This window comes from Perca fluviatilis, chromosome 7 (assembly GCF_010015445.1).
Source record: "Perca fluviatilis chromosome 7, GENO_Pfluv_1.0, whole genome shotgun sequence".
In the NCBI taxonomy this organism is placed as follows: domain Eukaryota; kingdom Metazoa; phylum Chordata; class Actinopteri; order Perciformes; family Percidae; genus Perca; species Perca fluviatilis.
In genome coordinates this window covers 26,726,633-26,749,362 of record NC_053118.1, presented here as the reverse complement: position 1 = coordinate 26,749,362, position 22,730 = coordinate 26,726,633, and the positions used below count along the sequence as shown (strand labels likewise).

General features: G+C 39.0%; 1 protein-coding gene across 2 annotated transcripts; it reads left to right on the top strand.

Annotated features, from left to right (window-relative positions):
• Positions 1-4,122: 4,122 nt before the first annotated feature.
• On the top strand, positions 4,123-17,009 carry sh3d21 (SH3 domain containing 21). 2 transcript variants are annotated; one of them, XM_039807070.1, is made up of 17 exons: positions 4,123-4,310; positions 4,945-5,102; positions 5,197-5,254; positions 6,172-6,281; positions 6,805-6,895; positions 7,008-7,069; positions 7,155-7,194; positions 7,676-7,770; positions 8,160-8,261; positions 8,651-8,702; positions 11,576-11,626; positions 11,724-11,841; positions 13,136-13,301; positions 14,436-14,516; positions 14,707-14,903; positions 16,240-16,303; positions 16,454-17,009. In XM_039807070.1, the coding sequence occupies exons 1-17, from the start codon at positions 4,307-4,309 to the stop codon at positions 16,484-16,486; spliced, it is 1,482 nt and encodes a 493-aa protein (XP_039663004.1). In that variant the 5' UTR covers positions 4,123-4,306; the 3' UTR covers positions 16,487-17,009. The 2 variants fall into 2 exon arrangements, with proteins under 2 accessions (XP_039663004.1, XP_039663003.1); XM_039807069.1 differs by having other exon boundaries at positions 4,124-4,310; positions 13,133-13,301.
• The last annotated feature ends 5,721 nt before the right edge of the window (positions 17,010-22,730 follow it).

Genomic DNA, 22,730 nt, shown 5'->3' with positions numbered 1-22,730 from the left:
TAAGGCTCTCAGGCATTCTGTATTGCTTTCAACTATTTTTTCTTCTGTAGATCGGCTTTTCTAATTAGATCTGAGTCAGCACACGTAGCCTAGGCATCATTTACTCTTCCCTCCTGTTTTGCGTCTTTTGTTGTTAATGTATTAAACCCCTGGACTGTAATATTTCAGATATGTTTGAGCAAAGTCCAAAACTTTGTGCACATTCAAAATACAGTATATCTGTGTTCTCTGTGATTGGAAGGAGTTGTGATATTTTGAGAAAAATAAAGTTATAATAGGCTATTACAAGAATAAAAACACTATATTTCAGAATTAGCATTACATGATTGCTCTGCTGATATGGTAGATCTCACACCTTCTGACAGACACAGAGCCCTGTTTGGGTGTCTGAATGAGACAAATAGTTTAGCTAGGGAAGTGGCTGTACGCTGTTCTACATCGGAGGTGGAAACCCGAAACTACTGCTGCAGAAATACACAGAGCTCAAACGCAACACATCTACCGCAGCATCTCCACAGCAGAGCGCGTCCTTTATAAACCTGAAGCTGCCCTGCATTTTACAGAGAGACTGGACACTAAGCGACACACAGGTCTGCTTCAGAGCTCCGTGTGGTTGAGTCTGACCCGTAGACTGGAAACATCACGTCACAGGAACTTCAAACTAAATCATTAGTATTGCACTCCTAAACTTTGTGTTGATGGCATCAATGTATTAGACTGATTTGGCTAGGATTCCTCCGAAAACTTCACCCGGCTTTCACAGCTTTCCTCACGTAGAGACAGTTGCTAGGTGATAGCAACAAATACAGCATTGTCGGACCCTGCATGTAGCTGCCCGTTCTATTCGCCTCGGAAGAATAAACTGGACAAAGTTACATTCGGGGCTACACTCAAAAATTCGGGGCTGAAGCCCCGGCAAAATCGGCTCACGCCGGTCCTGGTGTAAACCGGGACATTTTAGCGTCCAGACAGGCTTTTGTCGGGACTCGGGACAAGCAATTGAAAATCGTCTGGTCACCCTAGCTTAGCGCCGCCCAAGACAATTATGATTGTCTTAAAGAAATGCCAATAAGCCAGAGCACGTTTTTCTCCCATCGCGGAATACTGTGCGGACTCACCAGACCCTCCTCCGCAGTGCTGTGGAGGAAGGTCTGGCAATGAGAGACTACAGGACAAATAATTCAGACATTAGCGTGTGCAACCACAACAATAAGAACACTCGGATTCGTTGAGGGTATTCTGCATCAAGCACACTGTACAGTTCCTCTGTTATCATGCTGTAGTTCAGAGTAGGCTTGGGCCAGTGTAAACATTTTCAAACCGGTTTGATATCAAGCCAAACACCGGACCGGTATACAGAGTTTTACCACTAGGTTTCGCAATTGTCTCAGCCGCTCCTGAGTGCGATTGATGAGAGCCCATAATGGACCTTTTTCACAGCAGACTTTTTGACTTGTCATAGTAGGAAAAGCACAGCTGAAATTGATAACCTTAACGATGGCTCAGTTCCATCAAGTGTCCCAGTAAGCTGTTTCAGTGAGTCAGCATGCACAATACCAGGGCCTCTCCTAAGTGGAATGCAGCCATCATTAATGGTTTTGAATACACCTGTGCTTTTCTTACTATGACATGACAACATGTCTGCCGTGGAAAAGGTCTGTAAGAGTGTAGCGACTCCAGTCCACATGGTGGTGGCGGTAATCAACCTGTAAGCCATGACTTTTTTTCCTGCAGTGAGGTTATAACAACCTCTTTGGTTTTAGTGTTTACTCTCTGCCTTGTCTTTTACATCTCACCTCTTTCGTCTGCTTGAAACCTGAAATGTTTCCATATCGGCAGCACAGTTTTAGTGCTTTAAGAGACTAACTGCCATACAGTATCTCACAAAAGTGAGTACACCCCTCACATTTTAGTAAATATTTCATTATATCTTTTAATGGGACAACACTGAAGAAATGACACTTTTACAATGTAAAGTATTAGGTTTACAGCTTGTATAACAGTGTAAATGTGCTGTCTCCTCAAAATAACTCCACATACAGCCATTAATGTCTAAACCGCTGGCAACAAAAGTGAGTACACCCCTATGTTAAATTCCCATAGAGGCAGGCAGATTTTTATTTTTAAAGGCCAGTTATTTCATGGATCCAGGATACTATGCATCCTGATAAAGTTCCCTTGGCCTTTGGAATTAAAATAGCCCCACATCATCACATACCCTTCACCATACCTAGAGATTGGCATGGGGTACTTTCCATAAAATCATCTCTCAATGCAAATCAAACTAGCTATTAGGCTAACTGACATAAAACCATGCCAATCTCTAGGTATGGTGAAGGGTATGTGATGATGTGGGGCTATTTTAATTCCAAAGAACAAGGGAACTTTATCAGGATGCATAGTATCCTGGATACTATGCATAAAGAGATGATAGAGAGATGATTTTATGGAAAGTACCCCATGAGGGTCTGGAAGGTAACAGACATCTGAAAACGGGCATCGGAAAAGAGTAACATCCGGCGGAATTTCCAGCAGATCGAGAGGAATCCCGAAAGTGGAACGGTGTGGATATAGACTAAACAATCTTCTCAGAACCTGTGCATGTCTTCCATTGCTCCAGTAGACCATGTCAAATTCGATAATGGAATTTTAATTGTGTTTTTATTATATATAATAATAATTATCATTTATTTTTAATTGTACAATGTTTGTTTTTTTGCTGTGAATTCTTGTTTATTTGGAAATGGGGTAGTTTGTACACCTTATTTGTACTTTTTAATATCCACTCAATGTTGTCCAGGAGAAAACTTTTACAGGATAAAAAAAAAAGACAATATCCTGTTCCACACAATGTTGAAGACTAGAATGAGAGGACTCTCCAACATTCAAGAGGGAAGCTGAGGTAGTACTTTTTTTTAAATTTTAAATTTTTTTATTTATTTAACCAGGAAGAGACTGATTGAGATTAAAAATCTCATTTTTAAGATCGTCCTGGCAAAGACAGGCAGCAGTACAACCACACATACATTACATACAAACACAAAATACACAAAATACACAAAAACACTAAAAACATAAAACAACTGAAACAGCAAATCCTTCAAAGTCAACCACAACCCTAAACACATCAGGCAAAACATCTACAGCCAGATGTGGCGGCCTCCAAGTCAGTCAACATCCTCTTAAAAGCGACCAATGAGACCAGCTCAGTAAGTTTCATGGATTTCTGTAACTTGTTCCATGTAGAGGGAGCAGCAAACTTAAAAGCCTTTTCCCCCAGATTCGAACAAAAAGGCAGGATTTGATTCTGAAATAAAACCCTAGTTTAAGTTTTAATATTTTTGCTAGCTGCTGAACATGAAGGGTAAAAGAAAGAGATACATCAATTAAAATACCAAGATATCTGTACTTAGAAACATATTCAATTTTCGTACCCTGGGAAGTGAGGATTGAAGGCAGATTTGATTTAGATTTCGAATTTGAAAAAAAGGCTGACTTTAGTTTTTTCTGCATTTAAAACAAGTTTTAAATCATAAAGATTCTGTTGAAGCGTGTTAAAAAAAAAAAAGAAATTACTTCAATAATGACTTAGCCTAGTGACCTAACATTTTCAGCAAAGGTACATCTGTATCCTCCAATGAAAACTGATGTTACTTTTCTTGTCCACATGTTATTTTGCTTTGTGAAATTCAGTCTTGTGTAACCCTGGTTCCACTTTCTATAACTGGCCAGTCACTTTGCCTCAAGGGGCAAGGAAAAACAACAACATTACAGACACACACTCAAAGTCCTCACAACACACGTATACAGTACATAAGGTATTTGAATTTCTTTCAAATATGTAGCTTCTACACACCATACAGTGTGGAGATGTGTGAAAGAGTGAAGCAGATTCAAGTGTGATTGTGCTGCTTCTGAATCTAGACATTTGTCTTCTAACATTTTTGTCATAGCCTTCATTTTCACGGTCTAGTCTCAGCCTGACTTATGAGCTTTGTTCTTCCACTATAAACCTGTCTTACCTGTTCTTTTTTCCCATTCCCGCCCTCTCTCCTCCCTCGCTGCCCCTCTCTCTCTCTGAACTGTATGAGCCATCCTACTCCTTGCTGTTGACTTGCCATGACAAGCCTCAGGAGAAGTTGCTCAATGTTAATGTTTGACAAGTAGGAAGAAGGGCCTTGGCTGCCATATCTCTCAGTCTTAGACAAAACAACCACACTCTTTCGGTTCTCCTTCTACTCAAGTGTGTTTGCTGCTTTGTGGAAATTACACATTTAAATCCGAGGGAAAAAGACCGAAAGAGACCATGGGTGAGTCAATGTTATCGCTTTTTCTTATATACTGGTGGCTTTTTTTGATGTTTCAATCCTCTCAGCTGGCTGTTTGCTGGGATTCTAGAGACGTAATGGTAAAAAAATAAAACTAAGAGTATGCACAAAGTAATGAAAAGATTGAGTTTTTTCTGTGTCTGTCCAAAATGCCGTTGAATATTTTAAGAATTTTAATTTGCCATGCAAATAAAACTAAAGCTGTGATACTATGATACCATTGCATTACTTTGCATTGATTGGATCTATGTATTTGTGTTTCCTGTAAAATAAGGGTAATCTTATTTTTTATGAACCCAGAGATTTAGAAAACCTACCAACGCTGGGTGGCTTTTCTCTTTTTGGTTGATTTTTAAATTCTCTTAATACTGCAGGTAAAGACTGACATTACAAACATGTTTTTCCACTTGTGAGGAATGATTAATGACAGAAAAACAGTGTACGGTTTATCTGAAATAATCTACATTTGCTCAAAGCACGCATCCTTGTCTGGCCTCGACTACTTTAGAGGTTTGTCTTGGTTTTCAAATGTCAGGACACATCACTTGTGAAGCAAGCACACCAGCCTTTTGTGCAAAGCCTCTAATTTTCTGCCCCATTTACGGTGCCACTGTAGAGGTGCTAGTGCTGGTCGACTTTGAGGGCACCATAGGAGACGAGATCACAGTGAGGATGGGGGATGTGGTCAAAAACGTTACCAAGACCAGCGAGGAGGGATGGCTGGAGGGAGAGCTGGGAGGAAGGAGAGGCATCTTCCCTGCTACCTTTGTCAAGGTCTGCTAATGCTATAACGCCCACAGCATTTTGGATTGTGTGTTTGCTTATCCACATGTCTTAAAATATGCCTTTTTTCTTTTTTTAATAACAGGAGGTGCCAGTCTATTTGATGGGTGACAGCCAGAGGGAGCCACGAAGCATTAGAAAAAGTAAAAGGCTAAATTCACAGCACTCTTCATTTTCTTCACTGTCATCAGCTTAGAAAGCAGAAAGTATCTGTTTGCACTGTCCAAACAGCATGTGAAGGGTTTCAATTTTAAAGACTATATATGTATTCTAGGATTATTTTATTTGCAAAATTTTATCTCACTATATTGTATGTGATCAGATCCTAAATTTAACACACACACACACACACACACACACAATAATATATATATATATATATATATATATATATATAAAAACACACATACCCACAATGGAGTTGACTTTTCATTCATTTCATTTATTGGGAAATTGCGAAATGGTTTCAATTACTTCAAATGGTCCATATCTCCATTTGGAATGAAAGTCTTCATTTGCAAATAAGTCAATCTGTTTAAACTCATGTGTAAAAGATCCAAGATAACAGCCTTCTGACACTGCAGTATTAACCACACTATGCAAATCAAGAAGAATTATCCTTGTAACATCTGCACATATTGCAAGATGAACCCCTTATCTCAGCTTGCAGCTTGAGTCGGTTCAAAATATACCATGAAACTATTCAACCGTGCTATTCATATCAGGTTGGCTATTTTAACATTCTATGATCTAAAATCACAAGTGTTTATTATTGTGGTCAATGTGGTGCATGCGTTCAGCAAGACAGTGCAGCAAGCAAACCAACTGTAAACATACGTTTAGCACATCCTCGCCACACAAATCTTAATTATAATGTATTGCAATGGAGCAGATATACACAAACTGTCCTTAAGGGATTAGACACGTTACAAGCGTCAAAGTTCTTTGCAGTCTTAGCACTGTCCTGTTGAGACTTGACTACTCTGCCTCAAAGCTAAACATACCATTATTGAGCTCCAGCTTCTCCATCATCTTAACAAATAGATTCTTTGTCTTTCAGCGAAAAAGATGAAACAGACGAGGAAATGTGAGGTAATGTTTCCCTACAGCCCCCTGAATGAAGACGAACTGAAGCTGGTTGCTGGGGAGACGATAGAAATCATCAAAGAGGTAAAGTTTCCCCAAACCCCCACATTTGAACTCAAATAACCCTACAGTGATTATCTGCAAACGAGCTGCGTTAGCCTACTGTTAAGTTGCCGTAAGCAAGGCATGTTTCTGCTGGTTGCTGAAGCTGCTCAGTAGCCAAAACCTTAGCATTGTATGTAAATCTGGGCGTTTGTTGAATGTTTGCTCAGCCAATTGCTGAGTGTTTTTCATATTGATTGTTTGGGTATTACAATCTTTTTATATTTGGCGGCCAGGCTGATAAAGCATGTTTCCCAGTACATACCAGTGACAGCTTTACGGAAATGTAAGTGAACTGATCTGAATAGTTCTTAGAGTTCACATGGACGTATCATGCCATCAAGTAATCAGTCATCAGTCATCAGATCTGAAACATTACTGAGTAATATCTGGAATGTGTACCTGTTGTTAAGTGTACCAAAGTGTAAGTGCAGCCAGGCCATTTTGTCTTCTCACATACTTTCTTGTTGTACTCTGTCTCTCCTCGATATAATCTCTACAACAGATTGAAGATGGATGGTGGATGGGTGTGAAAAATGGCAAAGTGGGAGCATTTCCGTCAAATTTTGTCAAAGAAATCTTTGTTTCCCCTAAAGGTTTGTAAAGCCAAAACTTTTGTTTAATTTTTTTTTTTTTTTACTTTTTCTGCACATGTAATCTAAAAAAACACAACAGCTGAACTGATTATTTGTGATATTCTTTTTACAGACAACAAGTACAATGAGGTCAAGTCAAGACCTAAGCTGACTGACGCGGTGTTCAACAAGGAGGTAGGCCTATTTAGCGCAGAAATAACCTTTTTGAAATGCATGACTTGTTTACCTTTGACTTAATGTATTTTTTGTCCTCGTGAAGATATCTCAAAGGGCAAGTGTGAGGAACAAAGCAAAAAATGGTGAGTCATTACAGGGTGCTTTAAAGAATTTATTTTTAACTTTTTGCACAATCATTGACTAAACACTAAGGGGATACCCTAATTCTAGGTGGCTTTTCTATTTTTGAACGGCATTTCAAAAGCAACTTGACAGCGTCTATTTACAGACACTTTTTAATTCCTGTACTTTAACCTGAATGGTTTCTGGGTGGGGTCATGTATAATACTTAACAGCCATGTGGCCAGCGTGCCTTGATTAATCACTTTACAGAGGGTTACATCAGAGTGGATTATCTCTCAGGGATCAAGGTGTAAAACTTATCTGTAGCTTGTTCCAACCTCTTTCCGGCTATTCTTTGAGTTATTAATGTGAAGGTTGCCTACAAGGCTGATAAGATTAGTCATCATTATTAAAACCTCGTATTCCTGTCCCACATGTACTATAATGCTCAGATACTGTAAGGTTAGTAACCATGTTATCTCTGATACTACGTCTCCTTAGTGGTGGAGTGTTGCAAAGTCATGTTTAACTACAAGGCCAAAACGGAGGATGAGTTGGATCTGAAAAAAGGAGACGTTGTTGCGATACTGAGCAAGGTTGGAGCACAATTTATTGTCATTCTCTGGCATTGTTTCAAACGTGTTTTCCCATGATGTCATGCTTTTAACAGACTACTTCGGGTACAAGTGCTTTTCTTACAAAATAGTTGCAGGTGAACAGTACAGTACTGTTCGTCCAGTCAAACGAGTTGTGTCACTTTGAAGAAAAGTTCAAGGTGACGCATGTTTTAGTGACACAAATCTGGCAGTTTCCCAATGGTAGCACCAAAAAATAAACATCTTGAGATAAAAGTCTATGATAAATTGATAATAAGGAAGCTATGTCTTGCTTGACCGTTTGGTAACCCCTTGTGCAGCAATTTGGCATCCCAAGGGACGCGGCTATGTTTGAGCTTTTAATGTGACTCATTAATCTCCATCTAAAGGAAACAGAAGATGAAGGCTGGTGGGAGGGAGAGCTAAACGGACGCCGTGGCTTCTTTCCTGATAACTTTGTCATGGCGATACCACCAATGGACAGCCTGCAAGTGAGTGGACTAAAACACAATCTCAAGAATATCTTTGTTGGAATGGACCTTCCCCAAATTCAAGATATTCAAGCTTTGACACGCTACCATGAAACCATGGACACGCTTTATAGTAATTCTTATCTACTATACTTTTAATGTTTTAAAATGGCACAAAATGCAATGTACATAATGCCACTTTATCTGCAGCTGGCTGGTCCTGTATTTGTGTTACTTTAGCAAGTCTGCAGCCAGTGTGCAGTGAGTCAGGAATGTCTTTACCGTCCTCCGTTTAGGAGTTACTCACTGAAAATTCCCTTAGTGGAAAGAGTGTGTAAAATAGAAATGACTTTAATTCACATGGGAACGTACTTGCCAACCTGTTGAGTTTTCCGTTTCTCGTCCTCTAGTCTGGGACCACAAGCCAACCGCCTGCACGCAACATCGACAAGAAGCCCTCAGGTAAGAGACTAGTATGTATGTTGATCAAACACAGCAGCACAGGAACAAACACTGTTTGACATTCAAGTGTGGATCTGGGCTTCATGTTTTAGAGTTACTCTTGTGACTCATAGCTCCTTGCTAAAGTGGTGTTTAGCCCGGCAGTGTGCTGACAGTATGGACTGTGATGGGCTGTTGTTCTAGCAGATGGAGGAATTGGCAGCAGTATTGGTTATGTGATTTCCAGCATGTGGTATAAAAGCAGCCAAAATGTAATTGTGCCGCTGAAGCAGCGTGAAGCCCTTTCAGTATGGGTCACAACATTGCTGAATCATTCTTCTGTAACTTCCATTTTCATTTATGCTCATCTACTCAGTGATGGAAAGTAACCGAGTACATCTACTCAAGTACTGTACTTCAGTACAATTTTGAGGTCCTTTTACTTCACTTAAGTATTTCCATTTTATGCTACTTTCTACTCCCCAGGCAATACTGTACTTTTCATTCCACTACCTTTATCTAACAGCTTTAGTTACTTTGCAGATTCAAATTAATTATATGTACATACATCAACTAATAAATACATTATAATTGTAGATTAAGCTACTAAGCAGTAAGTAGTCACAGTGTGCCTCACCTCTACCAGCAGCAACATTAAAGTGATGCTTACACATCAATGCATCCGTAGTCATAATCCAAAAATATAATATGTATGATTATGAAATGGGCCATTCTGCATTAGTACTTTTACTTTTGGTAGACTTTGATTGACATATTACATATGTACTTTTACTAAAGAGACATTTTGAATGCAGGACTTCTTTTTTTGTAAAGATCGGAGTACTTTTCTTCACTGAATGTGGAGATGGTCAGGAGTCAAAAGTTATGCCAACATGTTCCCGACAAAAAAAAAAGCAAGCTGTGTGATTGCTGCTTTTATGCTGATATAAAGTCTGTAGTGTTATTTCTGGGTGGTAGATTTACCTTGGTAAAGTTTAGATTACTTTAAAGTTTCTAAATTGTTGTTGTCATTGTTGATGTATTCTCACAGTTATTAAAAAAAGAGCGAATGAAGCTTAATAGACTTTGAAACAAGAAGATGTAGAAGTCAAATCTGTGAGCTGCACAGAGCAGGATGTGGCTTCTTGTCAGGTTTCAGTTGAGGAGTGCCGTCTGTGGTGCAAGTTGCAAATTTTGCAAATTAAAAATGTCTCTTTTACAAATTTAGACCTCTTTTAGAACTCTATATTTGGTTGGAGATTCAAAATTGCATGCTCATCAAAACATTTGTGGTTAAACAGGCAGGTGGAAACAGAGCCATACAAATTGCTCAGCTATTCAAAGATGTCACCTGAACAAACTGGATATCAGTGCAGCAGTCTCATAATTTGTACTGCTGCCACCACATTACACTAATTACAGCATTTTTCCCCACACAGTATCACAAGAATTTGACAGGAAGTCTCAGACTATAGCAAGATGGGGGATGGTTAGACTGGTCATGTGACATAGTTCAAGAGTCTTGGAGGAAACAAGGGGGTGGGGGGTCGAGGAGAGCTCTGTCACAGAGATTTTCACAACCAGCACAAGAAGCACCACTACTGCTACTACTGCTGTGTGGATGGTTTGCTTGAGAGGGAATGTTGCAAAATGCTTTGAACACTCAAGGTAGGCTTCCTGTGTTGTCATTCTGTTCGTTGTTCATCTCTGAGTCTTAGCGTTACGCAAAGTATTATGCTTTCTTTATGGCTATGCATTTGTTTACTTCTTAGATTTGTGCTTGTATTTATTTAGCAGAGCTGTAACTGCTCCTTAACATCTTCTGTCTGAAATAAGAACTTGACTTGCATGGCAAATAGGGAATCTCTCACATTACCATCAGTTCACTGACCCATCATAATTTAAGCATCTATCCTCGCGGTCCCCAAGGCAAAGTCCTCTCAGGGGCTGTATTTGTTTTCTATGAGATGAGGCAGAATGACTGTCCCTGATGAACTTGTTGAGAGCCTTGGGAGCTGTTACTGCAGTGCTATTGGATAGAGCTGTGACCTGGTCTGCTGCACTGATGTGCACAGCTTTGCCTTCACATGCAGCTGCTCATAAACTAGATTACACTTCAACTGAATTGACCAGTAGCATTTTTTCTGCACCACAATAAACCATAATGCTTTCTGGGGTAAACAAATTCAAATCCTTGACAAATAAAACAAGCCAGTGGCTTTTTTTTACTAGTGGTTACAGTTCTGAGTAATGTCAATGAAAACAATAATACATTAACATTAACAAGTGGTGATGCCAATAGAAGCAGAATGGATAGAGTATATCAGTACTTTCATCTATTACAGGAGACGCTTCACCTGCATGTGGTGTGAAAGCTTACTTTGATTTATCAACGGCAGATATGCTTAGCATACTTTTTATTTTTTTTTGCAACAACCTCCTCTCTAATCATATTGTTACACACAGCTGGCCAATTGACTCAAAGTGACAATATTTGTCTGACCAAATCCCAATGTAGAATGTCACTGCTTCAAGGGCCTGGCGACACGAGAAGTCTTAAGGGGGCTTAGCCCCCCTCAGTTGTTTCTTTAGTCCCCTCTGTTTACCTCATAACAATCTGACAGTCCACCAACGTACTGTCTTTCAGAGACTGCGTGGGCTAAGTTTTTTAAAGCTAGTGTAAAGATATTGGTCTCATATGAGACTAGACAACACAAGGAATCCATTGGTACCAACCACGACATGATAGCTTTTGTTTCAAAGTTAGGCTGAATTTTACTTTATGAAAAAAATTCAAATGAATGAATTTTCATATTTCATCTGAAGTGCAGCTGTGCTATTTACATACCAAATGCAACTTTGTGGTAACGGTTCATTCACTACTGCTTTTTTAGTGAAGACAGAGGCCTCAGCGATGGAGAAAGGTGGTCCAGCAAAGACAAAAGGTATACATGGCAGTGGTTTTAATTATAATTATAGCAATATTGTGTCCTTTTATAGAGTAATACTGTTGTGGAGTAATGTGATGAATTTGCTTTCCAGATGATAAACCAGAGGTTAAGGACATGAGGAGCAATCCTCCAACCAAGGTCAAGCTGCCATCCATCAGCAAGCCCAGCCCGCCTCCAGTCAAAGACAAACCCACCAAGGTTTTACCCAAGTAAGTGATGCCAAAGTAGAGCTGGGCGATATGGGAAAAATTAAATATTATGATATTTTTGAACAAAAACACTGATGGCAATATTGCCGCAAAATTGTAGGGTTGACTATTGGTGCTTTCACAAAATATTAACACAATGAGATTTGTGATAAACAATCACCAATATTGTGGATACAATGACTAAGTGGGTAAAGGCAAATAATTAAACAGCTAGTAAGTCATGCAGCCTTTAAAACCAGGAGAGACAACACTTGTGTCATATCACGATATTACGATATCCAACATTTTTGGCGATATCTAGCCTTATATATCGATGTTGATATAAAATCGATATATTGCCCAGCCCTGTGCCAAAGACTCTCTGGTGTTGTGTTTTATGACTACTCTCAATGCTAAACTACTAAAGACTTCCTAAATAATATGCCTTCCAACTCAGAGACATGAATACTAATTTATTTGCAACCTTTCTAAAGCAAAAGGCCTTTAGGAAATGTCAGGAACACTTTCTCCTCGTTGGTCTGGCCCCGGGAGCGGAGCCTTTAGATGTGAAAGGTTTTGGTTGCCGCCACCAGTTGCCATGGTGTCCTTATAGAAGAATGCCAGGATGCCCGACCTTTAGTGGCTCAGTGGAAACTCTGGGATGAGTCAGATCGGGCCTAAACAGACGAGAGCAGCCCATTTCCTGTTTCCTGAGCAAAACACACGCACACAAAAACTGAGAAAACAAAAACAGCCCTGTCTTTAGGGGGCTGCTAATGGAGAACAAGCTTTTTCTGAAAATTGTTTCCAAGCAAATGTGTTTGGAAGAGACACCTTTCCAGCTTCTTTAAGACTCATTCTTCATTTTCTAAAAGCTCAATCTTCCAGGCCTTTAACTCAAGGGCAAGGCTGATTATTTATAAACTTCATATCAGATCTAACCAATGCATAAAAGGTTACTTAAGTTGAGCTGTGACTCTGGGAATCTGCCATCGTGACTGCAATATGAGCTGTGAAAGTGAAACATGTGCCAGCCAGGACAAAATAACATACAGAGAGACTTCAGCTGCTACTGCTTGCTCTGCACCTGTACCCATCAAAATGTAGGAAACTGGAAACCACATTCAAAGTTTTTTTTTTCTTCTTGTTTTAAAAATGTGCACAGCCTTTGCACCACAATTTTCTTTCACCAAGAGAGATTTTTTTATTGATTCTGATTTTATTCCTCCCTTATGTTCCACTTTTTTATTTTATTTACTTCTATCAAAAGAAATCCATTTAAAATCTTATTCAATTGTACTCTTATTTTCAGTAGAACAAATGGTGATGTTGCTCCTGTTTCCCCAAAACAACCGGAGGACAAAGAGACCGACCAGTTTGATGGAATAGAGGTGCAGACTGAAAAGCTGTGCCATCCTACAGCGAACAGAGCCAAACCCCCTCACAGGAGACCACCATCAGGCCTGGTTACAGCAGCACAAGTACGTCCACCTTAGTGATTTATCACTTTCTTTTGAAAACTTTTGCCCTAAACGTGAAGAGTTACATAATGAACACTTATAGTAACTGAGGCCGGAACCGCTGACAACCTGCTAAACCACAGAGTACTTTCTGTGGACCTTTGCAACTTGATATTATCGCTTCAACAATAAGGCAACTCTGCACTTTATCTTGTGCAGAATGGTTAGGTAAAAGTACTGTCTTTCTTGAAATAGAACTGAATACAATTTGTATGTTTTTATTGTTTTTTCAATAATACAATAATTAACAAGGATTTTTTTTTATAACATTGGTCAAATTGTTTCTCATACACCCCCAAGTTGTTTTTTAGTATATATACACACATTAATCTCTCCATTGACATACGTTGCACCATATTCTTAATCCAAGCACCAATTGTAGGTGCCTCCATTTTCTTTCAGACGAGAGCTATCGTCTTTTGCCTCTAGTATAGCAAAATCAATAAATGTATATTCTTGGGGTTTCAGATTTAGATTCGTTGGATACGGGTGAAGCAGAAGTGATTACATTTAGGGGTACTTTGCATTTCTAGGCCCATTTTGTTCTTTGGTGTAATGCTTTCCTGCAGTCCAAATGTGGCGATTCATGACAAGTTATATCCAGCACATGTAGTTCAATGACAAAATCTTTTTTCAAATTACGCCATGAGTGTTTAAATGTTGGTAAATGGCTTTTCTAGGCTCTACTCGTTTCCTATACTCACTCATTTTGCAATTAACTTTCAGCAGTATGTTACAATTGTTTAAAGAAAGGAAGAGATAACAGTTTCTGCAGTTGCACTTTCAACAATTCAGATGTACTTGAGCAAGAGAAAAGGCCCTAGGGATAGACTTGTCCCAAGTTTTCATGAGTCGACCATTTTACACTGACAGCAACAAGTTTGGGCCTGATCTCTACAGGGTTTTCAAAAGTCCTTCTGGGAAACAAAGGAATGCATTCCCTGAAGTATCCTTTTAAGGTTTGCACTTGGCTGCTCAAAAGACAGACATAGGTGTTAATTGGTATAGTTGGACAATGAGAAACCCTAAGGCAGGTTGTGAGGAATTACTATTAGCAACGATTGCTGTTAAGGTATGGCTAATGGTGATTTGCAGGCCCAGGGTGCCACTGACCAGAAAGAATCAGAACCATCACCAAAGAAGTTCCAGACAGAAAAAGTATCCGGACTGCAAAAGGTTTGTGACATTGACTGCTTTCTCTACAACACAGCACACACGTGGTATTGATGATAAACCTCACTAGTCTGGGTTTAGCTCATTTAATATTAGATACTGTGCACTGTTTTTACATTGATGAGCCAATATTCTAGCAATGAGGTTCACTGGTCTGTACAATGTCATGCAAAGCCACCTAAATTCATTGCAGGGCACAGAACGTCTCCTAACATCGCCTGCAAAGCCTGATAATCAACCCAAGACGCCGCCTCCGGTTCGACCAGCACCACCCAGAGTAGTTGTGGATGGCAGAACTGTGACCCATAAAGAACAACCAACTGTAGAAAGCCTGCAGGCTGAGATCAAAGAGCTGAAGATGGCTCTGGATCTATTACAGGCCCGACACGAGTGAATACTACTCATTTGTGATGTGGATATGTTTAAGATCTGATGAACTGATTCAGTTTATTTGAGAGGTGTTACAATTAAAGCTACCGTATTTAAAAAAAGTAACAGTTCACATAGAGTGACTTCGTCATCTTCCCTTACTGAGAAGTTGTAGACGGTTCCTTCTATCCCAAATTAATTTCTGGTGTTGTTTGTGGACACTAGCACACACAGGAAGTGACTAATCAAAACCTAAGAGAGATAAGTGAACATCTGAAAAAAAAAATCTTGTGCATCTCTTTGATTTGCTTTAATATGAAACATCACAGAGGCCTAGTTGCTACACATGAGCCACGCTGTGTGCAGTTGTAGACGATTTCCTGGCAACTGAACTATGTAAGCTACTCGGAGCCATCAACATGTGATTACAAGCAAGAGTAGCTTCAAGGGTGAAACTATAGGGTCATGTTTTTTTGAAAAAGCACATTTTCAGTTTGCTTAACAAAAATATACATCCTCTTAAAGCCCCTACACACGCACACAGTTGCTTTCACTCATCTTGCCTGATTGGACTTCATTTGTAAACGTGTACAAACTGGGCTTGATTGAAATCTCCTTCACTGCGATTAGTTTTGTTGTACATATTTAAAATAAGTGTCACAACCTACCCTGTAGTCGTTCCTATTTGTCTTGTTAGAGTTTTTGGGCATAATGTAATCTATCTGTAGTCTAATCAGTTACTCAAATCAAGAGAAACTAACACCTTATTAGCCACCTTACTGTGTTTTGGTGCCTTAATAAAGCTTTCTGAGACACTACATGACCCATAAGACAATCCTCCTGACGTCCTGTCTGGAGCCAGCCTTAGGTAGCCTCTCGATGAACTGCAGTTTTTGCCACTTCCACATTTGCTTCATTTTTCAGCACCAGACTTGCTTGGCAGAAACTCGCTATAAAAGCTCCATAAAGCCAGGAGCTGCAGATTGATAATTCTCTTTAGGGTCATCACTACGAGCATTGTCTTTCACATTGTTACACTGTCACATCGTCATTTGATACATTATTACTATTATTATTATTATTATTATTATTATTATTATTATTATTATTATTTTTATAATAAAAGTTTTGATTATAGCCACTTTAAAGATGCATTTACAAAGATGCATTTCTCACGAATGGTGCTTAATAAGAGCGATCAGGATCAAGGCCATTTCTGTTCGATCTAATACCTCTCCACTAAAACAGTAACATTCTAATTTGTATTATTTCACTAACTCATTTGACTTGACTGGTAGTGTACAGTACATCTGACCTATTTAAACTCATCTTTTCTGTTTCTGTCTCTTTTGATCAGCCGAGACATGGAGGAAGTGAAAGAAGAACTGAGGGACGAGAGAAACAAACGAGTGGCACTTCAGGTCAGTGAGACGTGCCTTCAGTTTTGCATGCATTCGTACTTTATGCTTGCCGCATATTGCCTGAAGAAAAGGATACAGAAGCTGTGGTTCCCAAGATCATGACTGTGGTATAATTAATTGTTTAAAAAAAAAAAAATCTTTTCCATACAGGAGGAAGTCCACAGTTTGAAGATGAAGCATTAATCCCAACACAGACTGTGACTGGGCTGACCGTCTGACACTGTGCCATGCAGGCTTTTATACTGCAAATTTAAACAAGACGAACATTATTTTGAGATGAAATGGGGATGGAGAAGACAAGCAAGCTCTCCCACTGCAGACACACAAGTGAAATTATACCTGACATAGGATTAAGATGATCGTGCACTGGAGCAGAGAAACTTAATCCTTCAAAAGACTTTTAAATTATGTACTGTTAAAAGTTTTACATATTTGAATGCTGGAAATCACAATGGGTTACTCTTGGTTGCAAGTTAATGTTTTACATTTTCCTGTTTCAACTGCCACCTGTATTTCTTTGATCATAGGTTTTACTGTACTTTTAACATTTACACAACTAATGCCTCAGCAGAATATGTAATATATGCAGCTGTACATAGGAGGAAATATTGTGATGATATTGTGATATTTTTTGCAAAAAAATATAATTTCAAGTCATCCGAAGGGGTATTGTTACTTGAATGTCAAATATCTGAAGTATAACTGACATGCAGGCAAAGCAGTTTTATTTGTAAAGCCTGTTTCTCATTATATATATATATATATATATATATATATATAATATATATATATATATATATATATATATATATATATATATATATATATATATATATATATCTCAATAATAACTTTTCAGAGCGTTTGTTAAAAGCACGGTTTTCAATCTGGCAGTTGGTTCCAGCGCTGTGCTGCAAAACTACTAAAAGCCAATTCTCCATCACCATCCACTCCCCAGGGATCTTAGAAGTCTCACAGGGTCATATTGTTTCAGCATATCATTTATATATTTCGCAGGTTATTATCTTGACCAGAATGTAATGCTGCATTCGTCCACTGGGGGGCACTGTATGACTATTTAACATAAAGAGAAGCGTTAAACTTTTCAGTGAATGCTGGATTGGTGGAAGTGACCAAGCCATAGTGAGCTCACATTAGAAAAGAAAAAAACATTTAATTAAAAATAGTAAATGTGTTCAAATTTAAGGTGACGGCTGATCTTATATGTTAATTGATTTTTTATGAAAAAAAAATCTTTAAAAACAATGCTGTTAAAAACTCTTCAGGAGTTAAACAGAGTTTGTGGTCAGCTGCATTTTTTTGCAGTTAAGTAGAAAAGGCATCCTGTGTCACTCTGAGAAAAACTGACTCACTCTGAAAACTCTGAACATAGTGACTCATCGGGATGGATGGAGACAACGTGGGAAGAGGATTTAATGAGAAATTCTTTGCGCCCACCATAGGGAGAGCTATTTAACTTGACCGTATTTGGACCATGGCATCTTCAGAGTGAGGCGTACAGATTTGGTTTTGGCTCCAAATGGTGGTGATGGTGCTGTGCTCCTGTCTAAGCCTACTAGTGTTGCACACTGTAGAGCACATCTGGACGACATCTGGAGCTCATCAGGGACCGGGTGCTTCTGAAACTGCCATGGGAACATACTATTTTTAAAAACTGTGTTGAATACTGGTCATTTGAAGGGCACATTTCCTCGTGGACAAGGGGTGAAATAAATGAAACTAAACAAACAAAAGGGTTAGTTGTTATTGCTGAATTTTTTCAAGATATGAAAAATGAATGACCTTTATGTAAAGCCCTACAAACATAAGTGAAGATATTACTTTTTTCACTGAAGGGCTTCTAAAATATGCAATAATGTCAGTGAAATTATAATACACTGCTTGTACGGATATTTGACTCAGTGCACCGTAAGATGGAACTGCTGGGAGTACTGACAACTCAGTGTTGAGAACTGAAGCATTTTGGAACTCAGAGGTCAAATGCGAAGATAAAAAAAACTTCCAAGTTACAATTAGAAATAGAGAAAGAGAAGCTGAGCTGACACAGTACAGTTGGCCTTTGTTAAAGAAAGGAGCTGGACGGATGCAGAAACAAATCCTATGCATGATCTCATGGGAAATGGCAATACATTTGTTGCATATTAAAAATGCTTTTCTCAAATGGAGCCTTTTACTGAGGGGAATCATAATCATATTGTATTTGCAATTACGATAAATAGTAATTAAACTCTAAAAAGTACAAAATTTTGCCATTATAAAAAAATGTGATTAATGAAAGCGGTGGTTAAATAGCATGAATGTAGCCATATGTTAGATGCTGGTTTCTAGAATCAGCCAGAGAACCACAAAAGACGGTCCGTTCGTCTTTGCAGAAATCTTTCCCTCGCTGTGTTGTGGCTCAGATTTAAGGCTTTCCAAAACTGGATTTCCCTCACTTCATTTTACTGATGTATTGTTTCATAACTATAATTAGCATAAGGCGAAGATATGTTGCTTCTAATTACATGTGTGTCGTGATTACATCCTGTAAATTGAAAACGATACTATTTGAGTATTGAATCGTGGGTCTAGTAAAACACATTTTAGGTTGGATTAGATTTTGAGGTACACGCCATTCACAAGAGGTTTATACAAATATAATTACACACAGATACTTCAAAGAGTCCACACCATCAGTGCCACTGATTTCCAAAAGCTTGTGACCACATGAGAGGCTTTTCCAAGACCTCAACAGAGAAGATTCCAGTGTGTGCTCCATCTAAAAACATGGTGGGCCCCAAGGCAAACTTGAAGCCGGTCTGCTCCTCCAACACAGTCTGTACTTTAAGGAAAACTCTAGCGGAAGTTCTTGTCCTGCCTTCCTTCCTCCGAGCAACGCTACACAAACCTCACAGCAAAAGGGCGTAAGACTAAAGTTTCTGGCTCCAGGTTGGCCAGCAGAAAGAATGTGGACACACGCCATACACTGATGAGTATTTAGTATATTTTCCCTTTTGTATGCTTTATTGACATGCCAAGAATTCCTACTTTCATAACTTGTGAATCACCCAACCACTAAAGATTGACTTGTGATCATTCACCCAGCCCAGTGTGGGCAATTCATCAATCTTCTGTATGTCTTCGTTGGCAGCCAAACAAAATTACTTCCATCAGCCAACTCACATGAAAAACATTTATTATGTGAATACCGAGTTGATATTGGCTACCTGAGCGTTGACCTTGTCCCCAAAGTCAGAACAGCAGAGTTTTGGGAGTGAATACACTCCCCCTAAAACCACATTAGATACAGAGCCTGACACCAGTTATCATACATGTTTTATTCGTGATCTATATGAAGAAATACTACACTACCCACAAGCGTGACAGCGACGTCTCGGATTGGTGGAACTCACTGTTACCAAGGAAATGTTAACCACACCCACGAACGGCTAGGTCGAGCTTCTACCATTGAATAGGGGTGGGAATCACCAGAGGCCCCACGATACAATATTATCACGATACTTATGTCACGATACTTTATTATTGCGATTTTAAACATATTGCAATATTCTGCGATATATTTCAATTTATTACCTTTTTTCCCAACTTCAATTTCCAATTACTAGTGCAGTGCCCGTTGAAAATGTGCCTGTTTGGAACGGGCCGATTGCTTGGCCTGTGGTATTGCGGCTTGTAGAAGTCATCAAAACCAACCCAAAATTACTTACAGAAGGACCCCAAACCACTTCATATGCAACTCCCCTGTATACCCTACTACAGACTTACTGATTTACCTGAAAGAGAACGTTGCAGATTCAGAATGTAATCACAAAATATCACAATGAAAATGTGGAGTAATCAGACATTAGCGTCATGGACTCATGGCAGCGCCCTACCCACCCGGCCCGTTATGAGTGCTAAACACCACATATGCATTAATCATCACCAGAACCGGACTGTTTGTGTGTGTGTGTGTGTGTGTGTGTGTGTAGAAATAGAAATAGAGAGAGAGAGAGAGAGAGAGAGAGAGAGAGAGAGAGAGAGAGAGAGAGAGAGAGAGAGAGCGCGCCCATTGGCGCTAATGATATTGCACTTTGCTATACTTGTATGTATGATGTGTAGATATTTGGGATTGTGTATTGGGGGTGTGTGGGGAGGAGGGAAGGGTTGGTGGTCTTGTGTTGTCTGTTGTTTATGGTCTGCTGTCTGTCTTTTTGATGAGCTGTATGGTGTAAGATGAATTTCCGAAAGGATCAATAAATGTCTATCGAGAGAGAGAGAGAGAGAGAGAGAGAGAGAGAGAGACCTTGTTGTCTCGTGTAGTACGAGCGACTCATGAGTTAATTTAAAGAACGGGTGATAGATCAGAGTGAGTCACGACTCAAACAGGTTTAGTGCTCAGTCAGTGTGCATGCAGTGTGAGAGGGGGAGTGGCCAGCGGCTAGAACAGCTAGAGCGTCAAAAGCCAATGTGTGCTTCTTTTACCGATATCCAGTATATTTAACGATATCTTTTGCATTTCTAATCCAAACAATGTCAAACTTGGCACTGCACTTACTTGTGCCTGTAGCAAGACACCTGTCAAGTTTGCAATCCATCGGACTAACGGTTCAAGAGATATGTGCATAACAGACAGACAGACAGACGTTCCTGCAATTTATAGATAGATAGATAGATAGATAGATAGATAGATAGATAGATAGATAGATAGATAGATAGATAGATGTCCCCAAAAGGAAACTTTGACTTTGAAAATCTATTTTATCTAAAAAGATACATTTCTCTCTTTGGTCATCTCAAAATGGGATTGTCAAGCAGACAAACCAACACATATATAATAATAGATCAATACTTGGCGTCTGTGTATCAATACAGTATTGCCATGGAAAATATTGTGATGCTATGCTGTAAATTTTTATTTTGCGCCGAATCAAATGTTTTATGTTCACGATTCATCTCGGAGCTGGGTGGCTTGGTTCGAGGCCTTAAAACTCTTTATATAAGCATTTAATAAAACGTCAATGGAGAAATTGAACGGGGAAAAACACTTCCGGAAACCAGAGGCGTTTAAAAAGTGGGTGGTCACTGTTGAGCTCTATTCCCCTGCAAGACACCACAGACAATGAAGGGAATACACTATCTAGTGAGCACCTGGTTCCTGTGTGGCCATTCCTAACAAAACACCTCCAGTCAGGGAATATACAATCTAGCAAACTGAGAACTGAAACATTTCTTCACCTAGGCCAAATATGAAGAAAATGTGAAAATGAAATGTGTTGTGTATGACAAAAGCCATTCTGTTTCTCATGAAGCAAATATTACAGTGAAATAATTAAGTAAAAAGGAAGTCATGTTTACATACCAGAAGTCATTGTACAAACCAAAGGCCACTCTAAAATAATTACAACAACATAGAAGGAAACATGCCGCAAAACCAATTAAGCTCCCTATGAAAAGCATCATATCAGAAATTTAGTCATTCACAATAACTACCAATGCAAACACACCGCACATAGTTATCAACCGCATAAGAACAAAAAATTGGCAGTCAGCACATATCAAAAGCATGAGAACAGATTTCAGCAGCATAAGAGAAGACATTAGCAGCCAGCATACTAACATCATACGAGCAAATTCAGCCAGCAGACAAATATCAACAGCATAAGAGAAGAAGTAATCAGCCAGCAGACTCCAAGACATGCAAAAATGACAGCAGGTTCAAAAGAGAGACAATTTAACCTGGAAACACTAGCAACTTTTTACTTTGTTTTTTGAGCTAAATGCTAATGTCCTCATGTTTTGCAATATTTACTAAACTATCTTAGTTTAGCATGTATGCTAACATTGGCTATGTAGCACTGAACTCAAAATACAGCTGAGGCTGATGGGAATGTCATTAGTTTTTATGGTATTTGGTTGTAAATCGAAGAATTGGAAAAAATTTGAATGTTGAAAAGTCAGGGAAACACTAAAGTTACTGCAATGCATGCTGTGGAGTACATGAATGTTTCATCCTGTTTCATCCAATAACTGTGCAGACATTTCACTTAGAGCCAAAAATGTCAATCTATGGTGGCACTAAATAATAATTAAAAAAAAGTTGTTGAAATATTTCACTAAAAACCAAAAATGTCTGGTGGCACTAGAAGAAAAGTCAGTCTGTGCCAGTGTATCCAGTAGGCTAGATGTTGAAATTTTTCACTGGATAAGTGAATTTGACCTGCTGGTGGCGCTAGAACATAGACTGTTAATATAGCCTACAGTCTATGCGCTAGAATAGATGAAAAGTCAAGGAGTCAAGAAAGTCGAGGAGAAAGAAATATATTACCTGGGATCCTTGAAAATCTGCACCAAATATCATCGCAATTCATCAGATGTTACTCAAAAACAAAAATGTCAAGCTCTTGGTGGTCCAGAGTCTGTAGGA